Source organism: Hippocampus comes, unplaced genomic scaffold (assembly GCF_001891065.2).
Source record: "Hippocampus comes isolate QL1 unplaced genomic scaffold, H_comes_QL1_v1.1 scaffold36, whole genome shotgun sequence".
Lineage (NCBI taxonomy): Eukaryota > Metazoa > Chordata > Actinopteri > Syngnathiformes > Syngnathidae > Hippocampus > Hippocampus comes.
In genome coordinates, this window is record NW_017805695.1 from 466,014 (window position 1) to 488,855 (window position 22,842).

The 22,842-nt window shown below is 40.5% G+C and overlaps 1 protein-coding gene across 1 annotated transcript in view; it reads left to right on the top strand.

The window, feature by feature from the left end:
• vps8 (VPS8 subunit of CORVET complex) overlaps window positions 1–22,842 on the top strand; it is a 72,035-nt gene that overhangs the window by 36,683 nt on the left and 12,510 nt on the right. The window contains exons 25-38 of the mRNA XM_019881883.1: window positions 580–652; window positions 3,388–3,593; window positions 3,756–3,808; window positions 4,949–5,065; window positions 5,344–5,461; window positions 10,659–10,680; window positions 11,281–11,400; window positions 12,424–12,480; window positions 14,085–14,167; window positions 14,818–14,902; window positions 15,091–15,189; window positions 19,776–19,865; window positions 20,280–20,326; window positions 20,420–20,564. Coding sequence (XP_019737442.1) covers window positions 580–652; window positions 3,388–3,593; window positions 3,756–3,808; window positions 4,949–5,065; window positions 5,344–5,461; window positions 10,659–10,680; window positions 11,281–11,400; window positions 12,424–12,480; window positions 14,085–14,167; window positions 14,818–14,902; window positions 15,091–15,189; window positions 19,776–19,865; window positions 20,280–20,326; window positions 20,420–20,564 — 1,315 coding nt within the window. The remainder of the gene's footprint in view (window positions 1–579; window positions 653–3,387; window positions 3,594–3,755; window positions 3,809–4,948; window positions 5,066–5,343; window positions 5,462–10,658; window positions 10,681–11,280; window positions 11,401–12,423; window positions 12,481–14,084; window positions 14,168–14,817; window positions 14,903–15,090; window positions 15,190–19,775; window positions 19,866–20,279; window positions 20,327–20,419; window positions 20,565–22,842) is intronic.

Consider the following 22,842-nt stretch of genomic DNA (forward strand, 5'->3'; position numbering starts at 1 on the left):
GGATGCAGAACGCAATTCACTGTTTAAAAGCATTAGAAAAGCTGCACTAAAAAAATCTGTGAAACAGCGAAGCCGCGGAAAGTGAACCGCGTTAGAGCGAGGGATCACTGTATACATACGTGAATGTGCATGTATACATAAGACTGGAAACCACATTACATAGCTGACTCGGTCGTCATCGAATTAAGAGTTTGTTTTTGTTTTTTTTTAAGTCGTTCGGCTGGAAGTACACTGCATTACAGTCGTAAATTGTCGTAGGTACCTCATGGACTCAACATGTAACCTAATTTTTTTTTCTGTGGACGTATTGTTATGACAGCGAAGGACTCAAACAGTATTGTCTTGCATTGATATTCTGCCAGTTCACTTCACAGTCGTCGCGATGGCTATTCTTTACCACTCAAAATACATTCACACACAAACAACAGCCCAAATGTCAGTCAAGTTGTTTACAGTATTGCAGACAGAAAATATAGTCCACTGTACACACTCACTCACACACCTACATTCACAATGCATACAATGCAATTTATACACAGATACATCTATTTACTGTATGTGCTTTTTTTCCCCCTTAAGTTGTTGTCTTGCAGGAAGGGCATATCCCCTCGGAGACATCCCTGAGGATCTTGTGGTTCAGGTCAAGATTCAGGTATCTCAATATCAGCTATTTGGAACAATCGAGGGGCGCTGGTTTTTCGATTCCCGGACAAAGTAGGCTTCAACAATGTAAATGCTTTTACAAGTAGGGCTAAAAAAAAATTGTCATGGTTCTAAAATCAGCACCAGAAGTTCATGTTTGCTGCACATTTTTTTTCTTTGACTCTCTGACTCATCGATGAAATTTAAGACATTTGGGCAAGGTTTATTACGTGTCATCTCACAGGAAATGTAATGTTAGTACGGAGCAAGCCTTGTAGAGCCAGTTGTCACAGCCGTTGTTACGGCCGCGAGGGTTAACTTCAAAATAGATGTGAAGCAATACTGTACATGGATAGCAATCCCTTCCTTACATAGCCTTTATTTTAAAGATGGCCCTCACAAATAAGCAATTGTTTTGGTGGCTGACTTAAGTTGAGCTACAACATGCGTAGTGCGCAAAACTGCGATGACTGACTTGAACTTCCAGTGCTCATGTGCACCGTCGCACCGCATACACGCCTGTTTGCAGTAAATGTTTTACAGTATATGTAGGCATCAAGGAGTAGCAACCTCAAATCTTGTTGTACACAACAACAGCAATTTTGTTTCTCAATCTGATTGTTACTTAATATTTGTGTTTGGGAACATTACCTGAAATAGCAACAACACTAAAGCAATTGTATTTACAAATTCAGGAAAATGTGAAGAAAGTGGGTCTACAGTGCACCCAATTTGGGCGCACACGCGCTCTAATTCCACAATGGTGCAATTGAAAAAAAAAAATCTGAGGTTGCACAATGTGCAACTTGTCAATGGAGGATGGAAAAAACATCTCCTCGACTCTTAAGCCTCACATACAGACACACATGTTGTGGTCTCAACCAATCAGATTGCTCCCCTGACTGGCCGTGGCCTTGATATTCTTGCACCTTTTTTTTTTCCTTCAATAAATTCTCAGCACAACTTGCTACTCACTCGTGTCGGTAAACATGTGGAGTTGTTCCTCTTACATCATACAGCAAGCAGCACAAGCAAACAGACACAGACAGCATGGTGAAATAAAAATAATGTGTGGCAATCTCATTGCGTTCTGTGAGACCACGAGGCACACAACACAGCCCGCTTCCAATAGCTGCCAAATAGGAGCAGCAAGGCAGTGAGGAAGTATCTGTGTATTTGAGAATTGTGTTTGCCATATTTGAAACATATGCTTCAATGAAGGTTAAAATTCGAATATAGGCTAATCTTCTATTTTGGGTTCATATTTTTATGTCCTATTCCAGGGGAATAGTACCTCACCAGTCATGAAGCTCACCTCATGTCACTGGTCAATACAACGTACAAACCCAATTCCAATGAAGTTGGGATGCTGTGTTAAACATAAATAAAAACAAAATACAAAGATTTGAAAATTAAAAAAATGAGACATATTTAATGTTCAAACTGATGAACTTTATTGTTTTAAGCAAATAATCATTAACCTAGAATTTAATGGCATGTTTTAAAAGAATTGGGTCAGGTGGCAAAAAAGGAAAGTTGAGGAATGCTCATCAAGCACCACGTCACACAGGCTGACTGGGAACAGCCGGGTGGGTGTAAAAGGAGCTACCCTGAATTGCTTAGTCATACACAAGCAAAGATGAGGCGAGATTCACCTCTTTGTAAACACCTCCATGAGAAAATCATCGAACAGTTTTAGAACAATTTTCCTCAACGTACAATTGAAAGGAATTTCGAGATGTTATCATCTACATTCCATAATATCATCAAAAGGTTCAGGAAATCTGGAAAAATCACCGCATGTAAGCGGCAAGTCCGAAAACCAACATTAAATGCCCGTGACCTTCGATGCCTCTGGCGCCACTGTATCAAAGACCGACATCAATGTGTAAAGGATATCAGCACATGGGCTGAGGAACACAGCTCGGCACTACGTCCATAAGTGCACCTTAAAACTCGCCTATGTAAAGCAAAAGCTATTTATCAACAACACTCACAAGTGTGAAACAAACAAACAAACAACAAGACAATGCCAAATAACATTCTGCACGTGTTCTAACAGCATGGCTTCGTAGTAAAAGAGTGCAGATACTGTACTAGACTGGCCTGCCTGCAGTCCTGACCTGTCTTCCATTGAAAATGTGTGACTCATTATGAACCGTATAATACGACGGAGACTCCGAGCTGTTGAGAAGCTGAAGTTGTACATCAAGAAATAATGAGAAAGAATTCCACAGACAAAGTTTCAACAATTAGTGTCCTCAGTGTGTGTATTTTATATTAAATATTTGGGAAGTGAGACTCACTTCCCAAATATTTGTTGAATGTTGTTAAAACTAAAGTTGACATAACACAGTGGGAAAAATGACCCAGTCACAGCTTTTTGGAATGTGTTGCAGCAATAACATTTAAAGTTATTACTTGTTTGCTAAAAACAATACAATGTATCAATTTACAACATTAAATATCTTGTCTTTGTTTATTCAATTAAATATCGATTGAACATGATTTGCAAATAATTGTATTATGTTTTTATTTATGTTTAACACAACATCCCAACTACATTGGAATGGGGTTTGTATTATTGTAATAATAATAGGTGAACAGAGGACCCCCTATATTTGAACATGTTGCCATCAAATGAAACTTTTTTGGCTGCAATATATCATGTAATGTCCTATTAACTTTGATTTAGTGCAGCCTCTACACTCTAGACTGAGCTAATTTTCTCTCTGTGTTTGTCAGGTATTTGAGTACTTGATTCTGCTCCATGCAGGGGAATCATCGTCAGATGCTTACCCTCTTATTCATACACTGCTCCACTTTGATACTCGAGAATTCCTAAATGTTCTTGCTATGGTGAGTTTTCCTGCACGCATTTATTTACTTGACTATTTTATCTTATTTGTTCTTCGGTATACAGCGATCATGGTTGCTCAGGTGTATGATTAAAATAAATGAATACCCCTGAATGTTACATGCTGTTTCAGATGTCTGTTTTAAATAAAAAGACTGTTTCTACGAATCAGATGAAACTTTCATGACAACCAGAGAGAGGGGGAAATAATAGCCACTGTAAAGATCCATCCATTCTATGTACCGTTTATCCTTAGTTGCACTGCGGGTGTGCTGAAGCCTAACCAGGCGACTTTGGGCGAGAGGCGAGGTAAACCCTGAACTACTCCCCAGCCAATCGGAAGGCACATATAGATATACAACCATTCAAATTCATACTTAGGGACCATATAGTGCCTTTGGTTAACCTACCATGCACTCACGACCTCTGAACTGTGAGACAGATGTGCGAACCAGTTGGCCTCCATGAAGATGATGATCAAAAATGTGAGCCTTTGCATTGATATTAGTCATAGCTAGGCATGGGCCAATTACTTTTTTGACGGTTTGTCGTGAATATAAAGACAGGTTTCTCTAACCGCAAACACTGAATGTCACAATGATGTGATGAGCCAGGTCCGCTGCGTCCTCCAGGGTAAGCTCCTGACGCGGGAGATCCTCCCTGATGACATCAAGCCATCTGGTGTGGGGTCTTCCGCGTGGCCTTTTCCAGCTGGCTGTAGCTGGGTCGAATGAAAAGATGGCACAAGTGGGGTGTTCCAGGGGTAACCGTGGCTCATGACCGTGGTCATTGGCGGGCCCTGGTGAAGCTGATCGGATCTACGCACTGTGACGACCCCGCCGATTGAGACCAGGCCCTTGCATCCCAGGAGCATTTATTATTGTGATTAATTATGTCTACTTTTCTTTTTTGAGGGGTCATGGATTGTACATAATGAACACCATGCTCAGACATTAGGGTGTACTTGGCACCAGGACACCCTAGGCCTCAGTTGGATGATCTACTTTATAGTCATTTCATCAGAGCTCAAGGCCACATCTCTTGGACACTGGGGTGAATAGAGGAAGGAGCTGTCAACTGATCACCTCCTGGTGGTGTACAGTATTGGCTCAGATAGTGGGGGAAGATGTCAGTCCAACCTGGTAGACCCAAATGTATTTTGAGGGTCTGCTGTGAAGATCTGGCAGAGCCCCCTGTCAGAGGGAGTCTCAACTCCCACCTCTGGTAGAACTTACAGACCGGAGCTATAGCCATAAGGTGGTCAGTGCCAGGTGTGGTGGCTGTCCATGAACCCTTTGGTGTACACCAGCAGTTTGGACAGCCGTTAAGCTGAAGAAGGAGTTGTCTCGGAAAAATCTTCCGGACAGCTTTTAAGAACTTCTGGACAATCTGGTGTCTCAGGTGATGGTAGCAGTGCACTATGAGCACTGCTGATCTTGATCTTTGAAGACCTCCTCAGTTCCGCCAACAAACCCTCCCGTGAGGAAATAGAGTCTGGGGACTCCAAGGTGGGCTCTCGTATCGCTGGGGTTGAAGTCAGTGACGTGGCTAAACAGCTCCTCAGTGGTAGGGCTCCAGGGGTGCATGAATGAACTCTGTCCAGAGATTTTAAACGCTGTGGGGCTGTCTTCGCTGACACGCCTCTGCAACATCGCATTGATTGGGAAAGTGGAGTAGTGGTCCCCGTTTTTAAGGAGATCTTGACTTGAGTCATATTCCAACTACAGAGTGATCACATTCCTCCTTGATAAGGTCTATTCAGGAGTGCTAGCGAAGAAGGTTCGTCGGGAAGTTGAATCTCACATTCAGGAGTAGCAGTGTGGTTTATGCCTGGGCGTTGAAAGGTGGCCTAGCCCGACATCTTGGGCAGAGAAGCTCGCCCAACAAGTGTTTTGTGGACTTGGAGAAGGCGTTTGACGTGTCTCCCTGGGAATCTTTTGGTGGGTGCTTCGGGAGTACAAGGTATCTAATCCCGGCAGTTTGACACCCAGAGTTTTGATTCTCATAGCCATGGGTAAAGATAGTATCTCACTGAGTGGTGAATGCTTGCGAACGTAGCAAATTCGGGGGGGTCAGGGTTTTATAAAAGGTTGCAAAAGGTTTCAAAGATTGTCGTTTTTACTGAATGCTGTTGGAGGCAGCGAGGAGGGAGAGGATGTTGTGGTCGGCGGGATCCTTTCGCCGTCTTCTGCGTCCTCCGAGTCCTCCGCGTGTTCATTTGAATTTGGGCTGAGTTGAGGTGTGAAATCAGGGCTGGAAATGGAGAAGTTGCTTCAAGAAGATTTAATCAGAACGTTCAGGGCACAAGTGTGATACAGACAATTGCTGTGGTCAAGTCACAAATGCGCAGGGTCAATATCCCAAGGCAAATCTTATATACTCTAAACAGGGCGTAGCTGTCAATGGATACTTCACTTTCTCTTGCCCGAATTGCTGTCGCGGCATATTCATTTTCCCTAAAAGCTGTCCCAGCTTGTTCGTTTTCGAATAGTCGTTGCAGTACTTTTGTTGTCCTTGAAATTAGAAACTGTTCCGGTGTTTGTTCGAACAGGACTTAGGTGTGAAACCGCAAGTCAGCGAAGGGGATGCATGCAGAGCGTTATCTGATATTCATCTGCTAAATTGACCACATTGGTCTTGCCACTGAAGTCTGTAATCTGCCCATATTTAGTCATGCTGTATGACTTTCCCATGTCCGCGGTGTATCATGGCGTCCTTGTAACAATCATCACTTAAAATTAAAATACTCCCTGCCGCAGACGCACAAACATTGGAATGAGCCAAGCTGAGAATCGGTTTAGGACAAACGAAAGTTATGATGTCACACTTTGTGCCTCAGTACCGCCCTTCTGATAATATAAAAATGATGTGATTCTCTTCCTGCTTCGCACTTGTGACCCACAGCCATTGTCTGTAATTCACTGATGCCCAGAATATTCTGTTATTAAAAGCTTTGAAGGAACTGTTCATCGATTCCAGCCTTTGTTTGAAGAACCAACATTCTCCTCATCCGAAATTCAACGAACACGCGGGGGAAAGGAGGCCGCTTTGCCCCAACATCACTATGGCATTTCAAGTCAAGGTCACACCACAAGGTTCAACGCGAGGTCACGTCCTAAGTCAAGATGTGTCTGTTTAAAATTATACTGTCAATCTGATAATGCACATAGCTAAATGATGGCTTCAGTGCAAACAGTTTTTCTTGTCGCAAAGAAATTTTGAACTTTGAGAGCATGACTAAAATGATCATTCATGATCCTTGGTGTCGTTTGACAAAAGCATGTCACAGAAATGTTGAATGCATACAAGTCTTATTGTTATTACCAGAAGGCCTCAGATTTCTTCAATGGGGGAAAAACACAAAAACATTTTTTTTATGTGGAATACATGTACTGTTCCCGTGGTTGAATTATTGTGAATTTGGATATTTTTAACTAAAATGTCACTTTGTGTCGACTAATTTTTCCCACTCAAGATTAATTTGTTTAAAAAAAGTACATTATTGTCGATACACAATGGCATTTGCAATCTGTTGGATCAACTGCAATATCCAGTTTCTAATGTCTGTTTCATTGCTCCAACTGTGAGTGTTTGAATGGAGACCCACCCCCCCACCCAAAAAAAAAAAAGAAACAAAAAGTGTAAAAGATGAATATTTTTACTACAAAGGTTAATTTGTTTAACACAAACGAAACTGGTATAGTTTGGTGCTTTACTCGAGGACACTGTGGTGGTTCTTAAGAATCCTTCAGCAACCAGTCCAGCCTCCACATTTCTTAGTCCAAAATGGTCTTGAGTTTTTTGTTTTCGTTACATTCCAGGGACCTCTTTATTTTGTCTCTGGATTGGGTCTGGGGACGCGGTTTCTCAGTCCATACTACAAACCCAATTCCAATGACGTTGTGTTAAACATAACAGAAAATGATTCACAAATCATGTTGAACCTACAGTATATTTGATTAAATACACTTACAAACACGAGATATTTCATCTTAAAACTGATTAACTTTTTTTAAGCAAATAATCATTAACTTGGGATTTTGTGGCTGCAATACATCATATTCTGTGCTTCATAATGTGCCACACATTTTCAATGGGAGACAGGTCTGCTGCAAGCAGGCCAGTCTAATCCCCACACTCTTCTACGATGAAGCCACACAATTGTAAGACATGTAGAATATGGTTTGGCATTGTCTTGCTGAAATAAGAAGCATCTGTTTCTCCAAAACCTGGATGTTCCTTTCAGCATTACTGTAATGGCGCCCTCGCAGATGTGTAAGTTATCCATGCCATTGGTACTAGCACAGCCCCATACCATCACAGATGCTGGCTTTTAAATTTTGCGTCCATAACAGTCCGGATGGTTCTTTTCCTCTTTGGCCTGAAAGACACGATTTCCTCCAAAAATTAGAAATGTGGACTCGGCGCACGACAAAACACGTTTCTATTTTGCAGCAGTCCTCCTTAGATGAGCTTAGACCCAGTGAAGCTGGCTGCGTTTCTGGCTGTTGTTGCTAAATGGCTTTTCCTTTGCATCATGGAGTTTTAAGTTTAAGTCACACTTACAGATGTAGCGCTGAACTGTACTTACTGACATTGATTTTCTGAAGTATTCCTGGACCTTTTCCACAATGATGTCGGTTTTTGATGCACTCGAAGGTCACGCACATTCAATGTTGTTTTTGTCCCTTGCCGCTTACATGCGGCTATTTCTTCGGATTCTCTGAACCTGTTGATGACATTATAGACCGTGGCTGTTTAAATCCCTAAATCCCCTGCAATTATACGTTGAGGAACATTGCCCTTAAACTGTTGGACTATTTTCTCACACGGTTGTTCACAAAAAGGTGAATCTTGCCCCATCTTTCCTTATGAGTGACTGAGTGACTAAGAGAAGCTCCTTTTATATTCATCCATGGCACCCACCTATTCACAGTTAGCCTGTTCACCTATGGAATGAGGTTTAATGAGTATTCCTCAACTTTTTTTCCACCTGTCCCAACATTTTTGGAATGAGTTGCAGCAATCAAATTAATATCAATGATTATTTGCTAAAAATAATCAAGTTTAACATTTTGAACATTAAATATCACATCTTTGTTGTATATTCAACTGAATATGGGTTGAACATGATTTGCAAATAATTGTATTCTGTTTTTATTTGTTTAACACAACTTCATTGGAATCTCACTTAATTTTCCTTTAGTAGTTGGAATACGGCCTTCAATCTCCTTCTTAAAAAGGGGGGCCTGAATTTTATCAACAAAATGTTACAATTTTTGTTTAAATAGCATTCCCTATTTGCTTACAAAATTCGCACTTGATACTAAACATGCTAAAGATGAAGTGTATTCAATGTTCACACTACTTGAAATTTTCACAGAAAAAAAATCCCACGCCCTATTGTTCACTATTCTTTCAAGTGAAAATTTGACATAGGCCTTTGTGCAATTTTGCTTATGCATTCCTGGTGAGCACCAACATGTAACTTCAAATTTGCTGCGCAAAATCCAAACTAAATAAGGAAACACATTCCCTGCCATATTTAAGATTTCTTCATTACTTGTATTCATAAAATGTTGTGTAAATGTGAAAAAAAGCTGTTGATACTTACCTCAGACAGTGATAGTGAGGTCCCAAAACTGTTTACTATATATGGGTTATGAATGCATTTTCCGTGTAGAATGACATCGTCACACACTACACAGAGCTTTTACCAACGACATCGAGCTTTTTCACAAAATCCGACACAAGCACAGACAATGGTTCCTCTTTACTGGTTCCTACTGGGGACATCGTCAGCTTTCTATCCAACCAGTCCCATCGAAACTTGTTTTTCAGATCCACATCTATCTGACACACTTTAGCTTCGACATGAGTCTTAATCACATTCGGCATTTGTTTAATACAGACTACGTACACAAGTCATTTCAATACACTACATCCCTAGTGCAAAACCATTAATAACGCAGGAAAGGGGTTTAGGAAGGCGAACAAAGATTGGTTGTGATTCTGCATTTGCCGATATAGCGACCAATCATAACAAGTAAGACATTGGTTTTAGCCCATATACGAAGTAACGACAAACTAACGCTTTGCGAGAAAAAAACGGTATTCAAAATGGATGCTTGCCAACTTTATTTGTAAACTACGTGTCCCAGTCTTCCGAAGTCCGACAGCCCAGAAATAACACCAGACACTACCCCGCCCCCCAAAAAAAAATTTCAACGGATTTGGAACAATATAAAAAAGGTCCATTTTGACTGGAAAAAAGCGGAATTCCGCCAAAAAGCTGAAAAATCTCATCCCTGCCCCATGTGTCTAAACATGGTATTCCGATTTCTAATGTGTTTGCGGAAAATTAATTATGCAGAAAAGTTCACCTGTTTGCATTCAGATCAGCAGGTGTGGCCATTTTGCTTTGTACTAACACGTAGTGATGGCAAAATGAAGCCCCATAAAGCAGTGAAGCCCTGCAGGGAAATACTTCACACACGCTTCGGGGCTTCAAGATGAATCATTTCCTCGACTACGCCATCATGTGGACAGGAAAATGTATAACATGCTTGGTGCATGCAATAAAATGGTGGGGTGTAAATCATGCTCTGAACACATAATAATATGTATTTGAGGAGTGTTTTACATGAATTGTTCTGTGTTACTTTGTCTATGTTTGTGCTTATGCAACAAATTAAAATGTGAAATGAGGTAAAATAAAGTGCTTATTCGTTTTTATTTAAAAACAATATTTTATCCAAATTTTTTGGACTCAGGCGGTTTCTTTTTTTGCAGAGAATTTCACCTGCTTTTGAACAAACTCTTTCACATGGTACTGATGAAGCAGGGGTGCATAGATATGTGATAGCAAGTTGGTATGAAGGGGAATCCATAGCGTTTCTTTGTCACTTTTATTTCGAACAACACTCGAACCTATCGTATCATTTCCTGAATCAGTCATGTGGTACACCCCCTTCGTGGGGCTTCAAACGTCACAACTGACGTCATTAACACGCGCTTCGACTCCCCATTCATGAACCACTCATCTAGATTACTCGGCACACGCTTCAGGGATTCGACCCGTGGAGCACATCACTACTGACACGTGCTGGCAACTGAAAATGACATAACAGTGCCTAAGGGCTCAGCTTGTGGTTGTCAGTGTGACCAAACCCAGAAAGCAGGTGAGTCTTGAGGGTTGTTTCCTGACCCTCAGCAATTGTTGATGTCATTTTTAGTCGGTAAAAACGGGTGGACTTTTTCTGCTTAATTCATTTTACCTCAAATGCAGTATTAATCAAAATACCATGTTTAGACTAATCGTTGTGCATAACACATTATTGTAAGGAACATTTTTGACCTGACTTCCTCTCTAAAAGAAAGCAAACTGTTTTAAAAATAAACAGTCAAAGGAAGAGAAAAGGTTTATTGACCAAAATAAAATTCAGAACACAGGAACACAATTGTCGTGACCTATGGAATACGATGGTTGTGCCAAATTAATTCAGACATACACTAAAACTGGACTTAAAACAGAATTAAACAAAAACCTGTCATTTATTTGCAAAACAGAGCTAAGCCAAAAATTGGTGTTCAATAACAAAGGCCTAGATTTCATCCCGAATCTGAAAATTTGTGAGATTTCAAACACGATCAAAATATAATAATTCATACTTTTTGTAAAGCCTTGGTTCAGTTAAGCGTGGTTTTGACATCATGGTAGTGTTGTCATTTGGAGGAAACAGTCTCTTATTTTTCCATACAATGTTTTTCTTGTTACGTAGGTGATGGTGGACAACCCGGACTTTACACCATCCCAGGTGGGCGGGCTTTTCACGTTTTTGGCTCGGCAGCTGTCTAAACCAGACAACACACTTTTTGTAAACAGAAAATTATTTGACCAGGTAAGCTCTTCCTGTCTGTTTCCATGCTATGCATCACACATAATACAGTGGTAGGAAAACATACTGCAATTACTGTATTTTCTCCACCATAAGGCGCTTCGGATTATAAGGCGCGTCTTCAATGAATGGCCTAATTTAAAACTGTTTTTATATATTAGGCCCACTGCATTATAAAGCGCATGGAATAGAATGGTTGCAATAATGGCTGCGGTTGTGCTATGCAGCCACTAGATGGTGCTATGGTACAGGAGAGTACGAAAGAATACAGTACAGCTTTATTTATTTAGAGCAGTGGTTCTTAACCTGGGTTTGATCGAAACTTTGGGGTTCGGTGAATCGGCCTCAGGGTTTCGACGGAGCGTCTGCCGTGGAGATTAAGACCCACCCGACTTAAGATGTCAATTAGTTATGACACGCCCGCTTAGCCATCACTGGCTGCAGATGATCACATTACATTGCTTGTCCAATCAGTGCTGCGGGAAATTTAGTTCGCTCAGTAGCCACCGTGTGACTGTCGTGATAGTACATCATACAATTTTAAAAAAACAATACTTGTGCCATGTACTTTTATTTACTTTTTTCTGGTTTTAATAAATGTGTTTTTTTTATGTCTTGAATTTGTAAAAAAATCATATTTTTATTTTTCACTCATGAAGGGTTTGATGAACGTGCATATGAACTGGTTGGATTCGGTGCCTCTAACAAGGTTAAGAACCACTGATAAAGAGCCTTCACAACCACTGCAGCTGTTACAAAGTGCTTTACAGAACTCTTAAAATACTACGCCCAAGAAATCAGAAGATTGATCCATATCTAGCTCCCTCAGGATGTAGCATCAAGTGTGACATGAAGTCCATTTATTCAACAAAAAGGCACACAAATTTGTCACATTCGAATGACTCAAGATCTTAAGATCTTCGAATGCCCGCCATTATTGTGTTACTATTATTTTGTATAAGAATTTGTATAACCAACGGGTACAAAGGCAGCAAACATAATTCATCTTTATTGTATTCTGTTCAGGTCTTGGAGTTCCTATGCAGATCAGATGATGCCTCTCGACACACGGAACGACAGCAGGTTTGTGATATGACTTTAATTTATCAGAGATGAAAGACCTCCGGATTTTCCCGGAATTCCGGGTTTTTCAAATTTTTATGAAAATTTCTCCGGAGAATTGAGGAAAATAAAATAAATAATAAAATTTATCCGGATATTAGTTGACAACATTGAACGAAGACGCGTTTGAGTTCGTTGTATTGCTTTCACGAGCGTAGCCATATTTAGGCACTAACACTAGTAACGGTAAAGAGATTTTTGTTTGTGTAATAACGACAGAAGACATGATGGCGTTTGACTAATGGTTTAGTAGAACGAATGGCAACTCGCAACAACAGTAGCAAGCGTCATTTTGCCTCTTGGGTTATACCATCTCAACTAGAACGTGGGGGATAGTCCCCAAACAATTTTCGTCTCTTTATAAATACACCTGCTAAACCCCAGTGGAACGAATAAAAGACGCCGTCAACAAGACAGTTGTAGTAAAAAATATATTTGGCCAAAAAGGGAAAAACACAGATTGGCAGAAAATCGTGTCCGTCCGACTTCGAGTGTCGTCTCGGCTAACTTAGCTTAGCTGTTGTCGTGTGTGACGTCATTTGCGTATACATGGCAATTTTCCGCGGATCCGCGGAAATCCGCCGTTTTATTTCTTAAATTGATCATTTTTGTGAATAGAGCTATGTATATTTGTTTTTAAGCATCACCACTTAGAAGCGACTACCACAGTGCTGATGTTTACAAGGAAAATGTCCTCAGTTGAAATGCCTCTCTGGAATACCTTACCTTTTCTGCAGGCATATTTCTTTCTCCTTCTCTCTTCTGTCCGTCTTTGTGCTATCAGATGCACCCATTATTCATTCATTCATTCATTCATTTCGGAATTTTCAGAAAAGTCCACTTTCATCTCTGTTTAATTTAAAAGCAGTCTTCCTCAGCCGGTCAATAGAGGGGGGCTAGGGTGCCCCCCACACCACTTCAACAAATTACTTTATTTGAAGAGAAAAGAATTAAATTAAAAATCTGAATAATAAAATATAAACATTTCAAAATATATATGTGCATACTCGTGTCCAATTACAGATATTTACAACCGAGTTTCACATTACACTTGGAACCCCAGGAATAATATGCAATTAAAAAAAAAAAAGTTTTTCTCCCTCCCCCCACACAACTGGATTGTACAAAAGTCTATTAAAAATAAGGAAAACTTTTCACATTTACAAGTACAGGGATTCAAAATCTCAGTCACCCCGATGTTACGCACCTCGTCACAATAAAGAGGTGACGGTTTTTGATTGTGTGGTCCGTACTTACTGAAGGACTGATTTATCATCACTAACATGTCCAAAGAAAATGCGAGCTGTCACGAGGACTGCCACTGCTACATATGGCGGAGATATAGCTGGGTAGCTGCTCCACTGCTAACATCCGTCAAGAGTTGTCACTTGGGGTAAAATTGTGTTTAGTGGATGAAGGGGAAAATAATATTACTGTAAAGTTGAATTACAAGCCTTCATCAAAACGATCGAATAAATCTCGGGTCTGTACTTGGGCTTTGTTATTTCCACACAAACTGATTTTTTTGACATCATGACTGGGCTATGTATGTTCTTGGTTTCAAGGTTCTACTGCAGCTGCTCCAGGTCGGAGGTGTGGTCCAGTTTGATGAAGAAAAGCTGTTGACTTTGTCACAGAGAGCCAAGTTGTGAGTAGCTGACAAAAAAAGAAAGAAAAAAGATTTCATTAAAAGCAGGGGTACCAAATCATTTTTACCTTTCATACTGGGCAAATACACAGTAGACAAAGTAAAAAAAAATCTGGCAATAAATAAGATTTTTTTTTTTTTTAATTCATGATAACATGAACTTTTTCCACAACAAACAAGCAACCAGGTTGTGCATTAGCTAGGAAGGCCATATAGCCAGTTCTTTCACACACTGACAGCATCACGTCAGGGTCATATTGAGATTCAAAAACTTCACCCGCTGATGTGCTAGTTGGAACTGATGGAAATCTGGCAATAAATAATATATATATTTTTTTAATTCATGATAACATTAACTTTTTCCACAACAAACAAGCAACCAGGTTGTGCATTAGCTAGGAAGGCCATATAGCCAATTCTTTCACGCACTGACAGCATCACGTCAGGGTCGTATTGAGATTCAGAAACTTCACCCGCTGATGTGCTAGTTGGAACTGATGCAATCCAATAATAACTACCACCAATGATTATGTGCACAAAATAACAATTTGTTGTTTTGTTTTGTCTTTTAATCCTGTTTTAATGATAGATAAATCATTGATGTATTTAGAAATATCTATTTGACTTTGTTTCCCTGTCTTCCAACACAGCTACCAAATTTTGGAATTTCTTTATGAGAAGAAACATATGTATGACAAGACCATTGACTGCTACCTAAAAGACCCTCTGAGAAAGGTAAAAACAAAGCAACTAAAAAAAGTCTAGTAAATCCAACCGGCTCATTTATTTATTGCTTTTAAGAAATGCTTCCATTGACTTCCAAAGTGTAATCTAAGATTTATTGTGTTAGGAATTGAGTAAAAATGAAGGTGACCCCTTTTTAGTTGGTCAAGTGAAAAAAGTATTTCTTTGTGTATGTGAAGGGGGAGATCTTCAGCTATATCGACCACCTGATGTCTATGTCAAGCCACGGGTCTGAGGAGAAGCAAGCAATCAAGAATAAAACACTGCAGCACATACAGGTCAGCTCATGTGCATTGATGAACTCAGGAAAGTCGCCGGTATGCCCTTTATTTGTTGTGGTCTTGCTTTATGATTCATTGTGGATTTAAAATATGTTTGTGTCATCATGAAATGGGGGAAAAAAGGATATATGGGAGAAAGTGTGCATCTATTTTATTCAGGTCATCAATTGAACTGTATACCTGAATAACCAGATGCACCTCCAGATCACTTTTAAATTAGCAGGGTAGACATTCTGGGCCTTTTTACAGCATTATAAATCTTCATCCATCTATTTTCTTATCCGTTTATCCTCATGAGTGTCGTGGGCATGCTGGAGCCTATCCCAGCTGTCTTTAGGCAGTAGGCGAGGGACACCCTGAACCGGTTGCCAGCCAATCGCAGGGCACACAGAAACGAACAACCATTCGTGCTCACACTCACACCTGGGGACAATTTGGAGTGTTCAGTCAGCCTGTGATGCATGTCTTTGGAATGGGGGAGGAAATCGGAGTACCCGGAGAAAACCCACGCAGGCACGGCGAGAACATGCAAACTCCACACAGGAAGGCCGGAGCCGGAATCGAACCCTGCGCCTGTGCACTGTGAGACAGACATGCTAACCAGTGCCGTCCCGCAAAATAAATCTCATAAAATTCACAAGACTTTAATATTCCAACCTGGAGATCACAGAAGCATTGCCTAGTTTTTCTCAAAAGCACAACACTAGCCACGACGTCCGCTCATAAGTAGCTGAGCTTCGCTGTGTTCATTTACGGACAATGCGTGTGGCTGGAGCGTGAAGCAGTTGACAGGGCTCCCGCGGATCCTTAAAAAGTCAAAAAGGCATTGAATCCACAAATCTAAGAACAAGGCCTTAAGTTATTTGGACTTACTGGCTTCCAGTATTAAAATTATCTTAAATCTTTTTTTTTTTTTGTGTTATGGAATTTGTGCGTCTGGTCCTCATCCTTAACGTAACGTAGCTGACTTCAATATATTCCGGACTATAAACCGCTGTTTTCTCACAGGTTTTTGAACCCTGTGAATTAAACACCGATGTGGCGAATTTATGGATTTTTACCAGCTAACAAGCTTCATGCTGCCAATATTTTCTTGGTTGTGTTTGACAATGAAGGGGTGTCCCATTTCTCAGAAGGGTTGGTCTTCCATCAGGGAATGGCACAGCTTCCAAGGTGTATATATAGCCTGCGAATGAGCACGGTGCAGCCTGATTTGGGATCAAGCCTTCTCGCGTGACATCACAGAAATGTGTCAGCCATTTCCAAAGTTGACCGAGTGTGTCTGACATGAGAGCTTTGTGAATTGGCTCTCTGATGAGACTTGCTTTGGAAACCCACTTTTATACAAAACACAACATCGTGCAAGACATATTTACGGTTGTTGGCTTGTTCTCCGCGCCTACCGGTTTTGGTGCAAAAAATCATGACAGCCGAAACTGATAGCAATGTAAGAGAATTTCAATCCATCCATCGATCCATTTTCTGATACGCTTTTCCTCACAAAGGTTGCTGGGCGTGCTGGAGCCTATCCCAGCTGTCTTCGGGCGGAGTACACCATGAACTGATTGCCAGCCAATCGCAAGGCACATATAGCCAAACAACCATCCGCTCTCACACTCACACCTAGGGGCGACACGTGAACAGGTTGACCACCGGGCCACCAGAGAACTTCCCTTTACACAAAAAAAAAAAATGTGTCTGACCACAGGAAATTCTAGTTGTCAGCGACGGGAATCGAACCGGGAACAAGGGGGGAAAAAGGCCGCTCTATCCTTTCCTCCCTTCAAATTTGATTTATTCCCGAAGGTTGGCCCTCCTGGTAACGGGCTTCCAAGGGACGAGAGGCCTCGAGTGAGAGAGAGAGAAGAAAATGGGGGAGCGGGCGGCCCCCGCCGCCGCTCTCCCTCTCCCTCGCCCGCTCGCACACACGCTTCCTCCCTTTTTCCTATTTTTCGCGAGCCGACCACTGAGAGAGATTCGCCTAGGATCTAACTGCCTCCAGTCTTTATTTTATTAAAAATAATTTTTTATTCAGTAAATATAAAACTGAGTTTGCGAAGCCAACCCCGTCTTCCTCCGTTCCGCCTTCGTCCCCGACGAGTAACCGCGACGGAGCGGGCGCTGCTCTTTCACGGCAGACCGCTAACATATCATTTCAGAGTCGGAGAACGGCGGAGCGGACGCTGCGCTTTTACGGCAGCTCCCTCTCATCATTTTTTCACGCTGTTGCAATTGGTATCACACCTAGGTTAAAGTTTAATCACCGTTGTTACAGTCATTAGGGTTTGTCATTTTCATAGGTTTGGGCATAACCTAAAAGCCGGAGTAAAACGCTTTTAAACCTTCGCGCAAATGGAATCACATACGGAGGCCTCGGCGTCGAAGCCTCCCTGCCGTTCACACTTTTATTAACAGGAGGGTGTGATGGAGATAAATTCTTAATTATCTTATAAGAGAAAACAAGGACTAGAGCGTTTATAATCAACGGGTTTTTAATGTGATGTTCATTCTCACATGATGCGGACCAGCCGTCGCTGGTATGTCACAACTGCGCTCCCGAACAATCATCACAACCTTTAATATTGATTACATTTTTTCTCATTCCAATCTCCCAAGATAATAGAATATATCATGATTTAAATGTCAAATCAAAAAAGGGTAAAAATAGAAAAAGGGGAATAATATAAAAGGATATAATTAAGTGATCGCTTTTTCATGTCTATCATCGGTATGCCTCTCACAGATTGATCAGGTCCCGAAAAGCTCCCGAGGTTCAGCTTGCCTAATTTTTCACAGGTTGTCCGAAATTTGATTATTCTCATCCGCTTTATCATTTTTTAATACCACAATTTCGCGGGCGAAGCACCATTTACCTAGTGGATTCTGATCGCCTACAGTTTCCCAGGCAAGGTCGTATCAGGTCAGGTTACGCAATCTTTCCTGGTGGGAACTGAATTTTCTCTGGTGAGAATTTCTGGTGAGAATTTCTGGTGGGAATTTCTGGTGGGAACCAACTGAAGGGAACTCCCTTTCCAGGCGGGGCTGAATCAGAGCAGGCTCTGAGATCTCAGTCGATGTTCACTTGAGTCGACCGGGGGCAGCGTCTGTATGCTGTTTCAGCCTCCCAATGATAGACAGTCTTTTCATGTAGCATTTTGCAGCGGGGTTATCATGTATATACATAGACATGTTGCTTGCCCATCTCTCTCGTAGGCGCTTAGGTTCTCAACCCATAATTTTTGTTACACATCATATGACATTACTTGGAGAGAAAGTAATCAGTCATAAGGTAATACTCTTCACTCAAAGCAGTTTCAAAAGCATTGCATAAGCATTTGATTAATATCTTTGTTCCTTTATAATGTCATCTTATAATGACTGGCTAAATAAAAAGGAAAACAAGAAGAAAAGGAGCGCTTCATTTTCTTAAACATTCTTTAAACTTAGTCGATTTTTTATCAGCTGACAATTTCCGTAATTATTTCATAAGGCTTTTCATAAGGCATTGACTCTGGCATGTACTTGTAACCGATATTACTATTTATTTTAGTTCACCCATGGTTCAGGATTTGTGGAGCTGACCGGGGACAGCTCCTGTATGCTGGTTCAGCCTCCCAATGACAGACAGTCTCTTCATGCAGCATTTTGCAGCGTGGTTATCATGTATATACATAGACATGTTGCTTGCCCATCTCTCTCGTAGGCGCTTAGGTTCTCAACCCATAACTTTCGTTACACATCATATGACATTACTTGGAGAGAAAGTAATCAGTCATAAGGTAATACTCTTCACTCAAAGCAGTTTCAAAAGCATTGCATAAGCATTTGATTAATATCTTTGTTCCTTTATAATGTCATCTTATAATGACTGGCTAAATAAAAAGGAAAACAAGAAGAAAAGGAGCGCTTCATTTTCTTAAACATTCTTTAAACTTAGTCGATTTTTTATCAGCTGACAATTTCCGTAATTATTTCATAAGGCTTTTCATAAGGCATTGACTCTGGCATGTACTTGTAACCGATATTACTATTTATTTTAGTTCACCCATGGTAGGATTTGTGGAGCTGGCTTCTCGTTGCATTAGGATCCCTCTGTTCCCCTCTAGTGGTCGAATTAGGAATTTGTCTCAGGACTTAAACCATCCAATTCCATTTTCTCAATTTTGTGTTCTATCTCCTGCCTGACGAGGCGCGTTACCTTGACACAGTCTATCAAATTACGATGCGGACAATACTTGACTTTCTGAGCGTGGATACCAGCAAATCAGGGGAGCGTATAATACATGCGTACAGAGAGAGAAAAAAAACATCTTTCAGGGAATTTATGCGGTACGTGTCAATTAAAAAAAAAAAACTTTCTGATTAACATCATTCTGTGTACATATCACATGTTGCAGTATAGGGTTTGTGGTCATTCATTATCCTCATTGCAGCCTAAATATGCATTTTTTTTTTTTTTAATTTAGTGGGTGAGCTTAATACTCAGGTGCGCTTAATAGTCCGGAAATCATGGTCCCTGCGTCCATTATCAAATTGTCACATTTTGTCACGCTAAATGTGCTCTTTCCAACACATGTTTACAGGAACTGATCATCTTTGATACAAACAGGTCCGCTGACCTGGTTGTGTGTCACTTTGCTGAAGAAGTGGATCAAATTGTTTGCCTTCTTCCGGTAAGGTATACACACAAATAGACATGTTTTATTTTGTCATTTTTCTTGCCTCGTTGGCTTGATGACATTTTGCAAGACCACTCGCGAACAACCAAATCTACTTTTCATCGAGTATATTTTACTTGATGACAACTTAACAACTGAATAATTTGAGAAGAATACAATTACAGATTTCCCAAAGCATTTTAAAAGACAAAATGCACTGATATTGTCAGCTTGCAGAATTCAGACAATGGCCTACGAATGGTTGTCATCCATATATTAAACCCATTCTTAATGATTGTTAGCAGTTGGTTTTAAGTCTGCACAAACAGAAGTGCAATATATCGAAACAGTTTGATACACTTTGGTAAAATCCTCTGATGCAAATAGGAAAGCTTGCTCAAGTTCCTTTTTTCTTTCCTGTTTTCATAGGATGGCGAGCTGCATTTCAAGTTTTTGAGCTCATTCATGGAGTCATGGTCTGTTTGGTTCTTCTCATACAAAGCTTTTTCCATATTTTCATTTCACTGAGCACGCAACAGTTTTTTCAATGTATTATAATTTTTTTTTAGGGAACGCCATTATCCGGGGACTTCCCCTCCATTGGAACATGATCTGCACACGCATCTACTGGACCTGATGTGCCGTTTTGCCCCCCAACAGCTCTTGAGTTTCCTCCAAACCTCACAGCACTATAAGTTGGAGGAGGCCATACAAGTATGAACATCTGTGTTTCTTGTTCATCGGTCAAAGATTTAAATGTTACACATTGACATTAATGGACAAAAGTGTTTGGCCTCGTGATCACTGCAATTACAGAAAGTGAAAATGGAAGAAAAACTGCTGAGAGAGGTGCTGGGCCCACATGGTGGGCTTGAAATCGGGGTTTTGTGCATGTTCCAAAATTCATCTGAGCATGCGTTTATGGACCTAGCTTGTCATACTACAACAGAAAAGAGCTTTCCCCATACTGATCTGACTAAGTCAGAATGATACAGTTGTCGAAAAGTAAAACAGATCAAGAGGATTCAACAGGAAATGAGTGGTTAAGTCCATCTCATTTGATTATTCAGTTGATGTGTGCCTAGATACTTTTGTCTTTAAGCCGTGAATGAGATTCCAATGTCAAACAGGACATGGCTTAGTGATGTTTTGGAATCCTGTATAGGGAATAAGATGAGCGGCGCATGCGGGGGAGCAAAAGGTGTCAAAATTAAATTGTGCCGTTTCTAATTGATCATTCCCTGCCCTGGTATTAGAAAGAAGAACCTTGTCTTTTGGAAGTATAATCATGATCATACAAGGAAACCCAGGTTATAGCATTAAAAAAAAAAAAAAAAAACAGCATCCATTTACCTCAAGTCTATTAAGAGCGAGTGGAGCATGTTTTAAAGAAAGCTCTATAGAACGGTGTAACTTTACCACAAAAGTCTGGCATTCATCGCAACCTTAAAATTAGATACAGCAATCCCTCGTTTATCGCGGTTAATGGGGACCAAAACCACCCCCGATAAACGAAAATCTGCAAAGTAGCGACCAATTAACATATACAGGTAAAAACTTTTTTTTTTTTTTTGCAAAAAGTCCACAAACAGTCCGGGAGAAGCTGCAAAGCAACAGCGAGTCACACAGAGCAACATATACAGTACTGCACTCCATGTATATGGACAATGTTTTATTGATTTATTTATTTTTAATGAACGTTTGAAAAAATCCGCATGCACCGAATCCGCGATAAACGAACCGCGAAATAGCAAGGGATTACTGTACATGCAGAAATTATCCATAGACAGAGAAATTCAATGATTAAGTATGTAGGCTGGAGGTGATCAACATTTTTGATCGGCAAATGTCTTAATTTTAAAGTAGGGTTTGTTTTGAAAATTCTGTCGTAACAGAAATGTGAATCATTCATATGATTCTATTCATTTTTTTTAACTTGATGTGCATAATAATTTGGAACTTATTTTTCATGAGGAGGAAAATACTGTTAGTTTAATAGTTTTTTTTTAATACTGTAGCCTTACTTTATTATTGATGTTTGTAAAATGTATCTGACGTAGACACTGTGGTTCTCAACCCTTTTCCACCAAGTACCACTGCAAGAAAATACTGAGCTGTCTAAGTACCACAATTAAAACATCAATAAAAAGGTAGACTTTTATTTCCAAATCGTATATTCAGAAAATCACTGAAACATAATGCACAGCTATTACCGTAAATTCCGGATTTCAAGCCGCTTTTTTTCCACCCTTTCAACACTGCGGCGTGTAATATGAAGCGGCTTTTTAATTTTTTTTTTTCCATCGCGGGAAAAACATGGACCAATAAAATGAATGAGTCTTTCACTGAGGTCCAGTGAGATTAGATTGTATGACTAATCACAACTTCCGCTCTTTTTTAGGGGGCGGGGGGGAATGTGTTACCCGGCAACAGTCGACCAATAAAATGAATGAGTAGTACACAGGGGTCCAATGAAATTGTATGATTACTGGTAATCACAACTTTCTTATTTCAGTCTTTCTTCTAACCCTGATCAACATGGAGAATACCAGACGAAAAGCATATGATGCAGCTTTTAAACCAGGGGTGTCAAACATACGGCCCGCGGGCCGGATCCGGCCCGCAAAGGAGTTTAATCCGGCCCGCGAGATGATTATGTAAAGCATGGTGTCAAACATACGGCCCGCGGGCCGGAACCGGCCCGCAAGGAGGTTCAATTAGGCCCGCAGGATAATTTAAAAGTGAAAAAAATGCATTAAAGACAGAATTAATATTTTTAATAAGGTGCAATTCATTGAGTATCCGCAAGGGGACACTGTTTTGATCAGAGAAGAAGACAACAGCAGCCTCAGTCCGTCACTGTGACAGACCCATGACAGCAGACGCTATCAATAGCACTCTCACATTTACACATTTAATAGCACTCTCCTTAGTTTGTAAGATTACATTTAGATTTTATATGCACGTGTAAATGGTTTAAAACTTCCTTTCT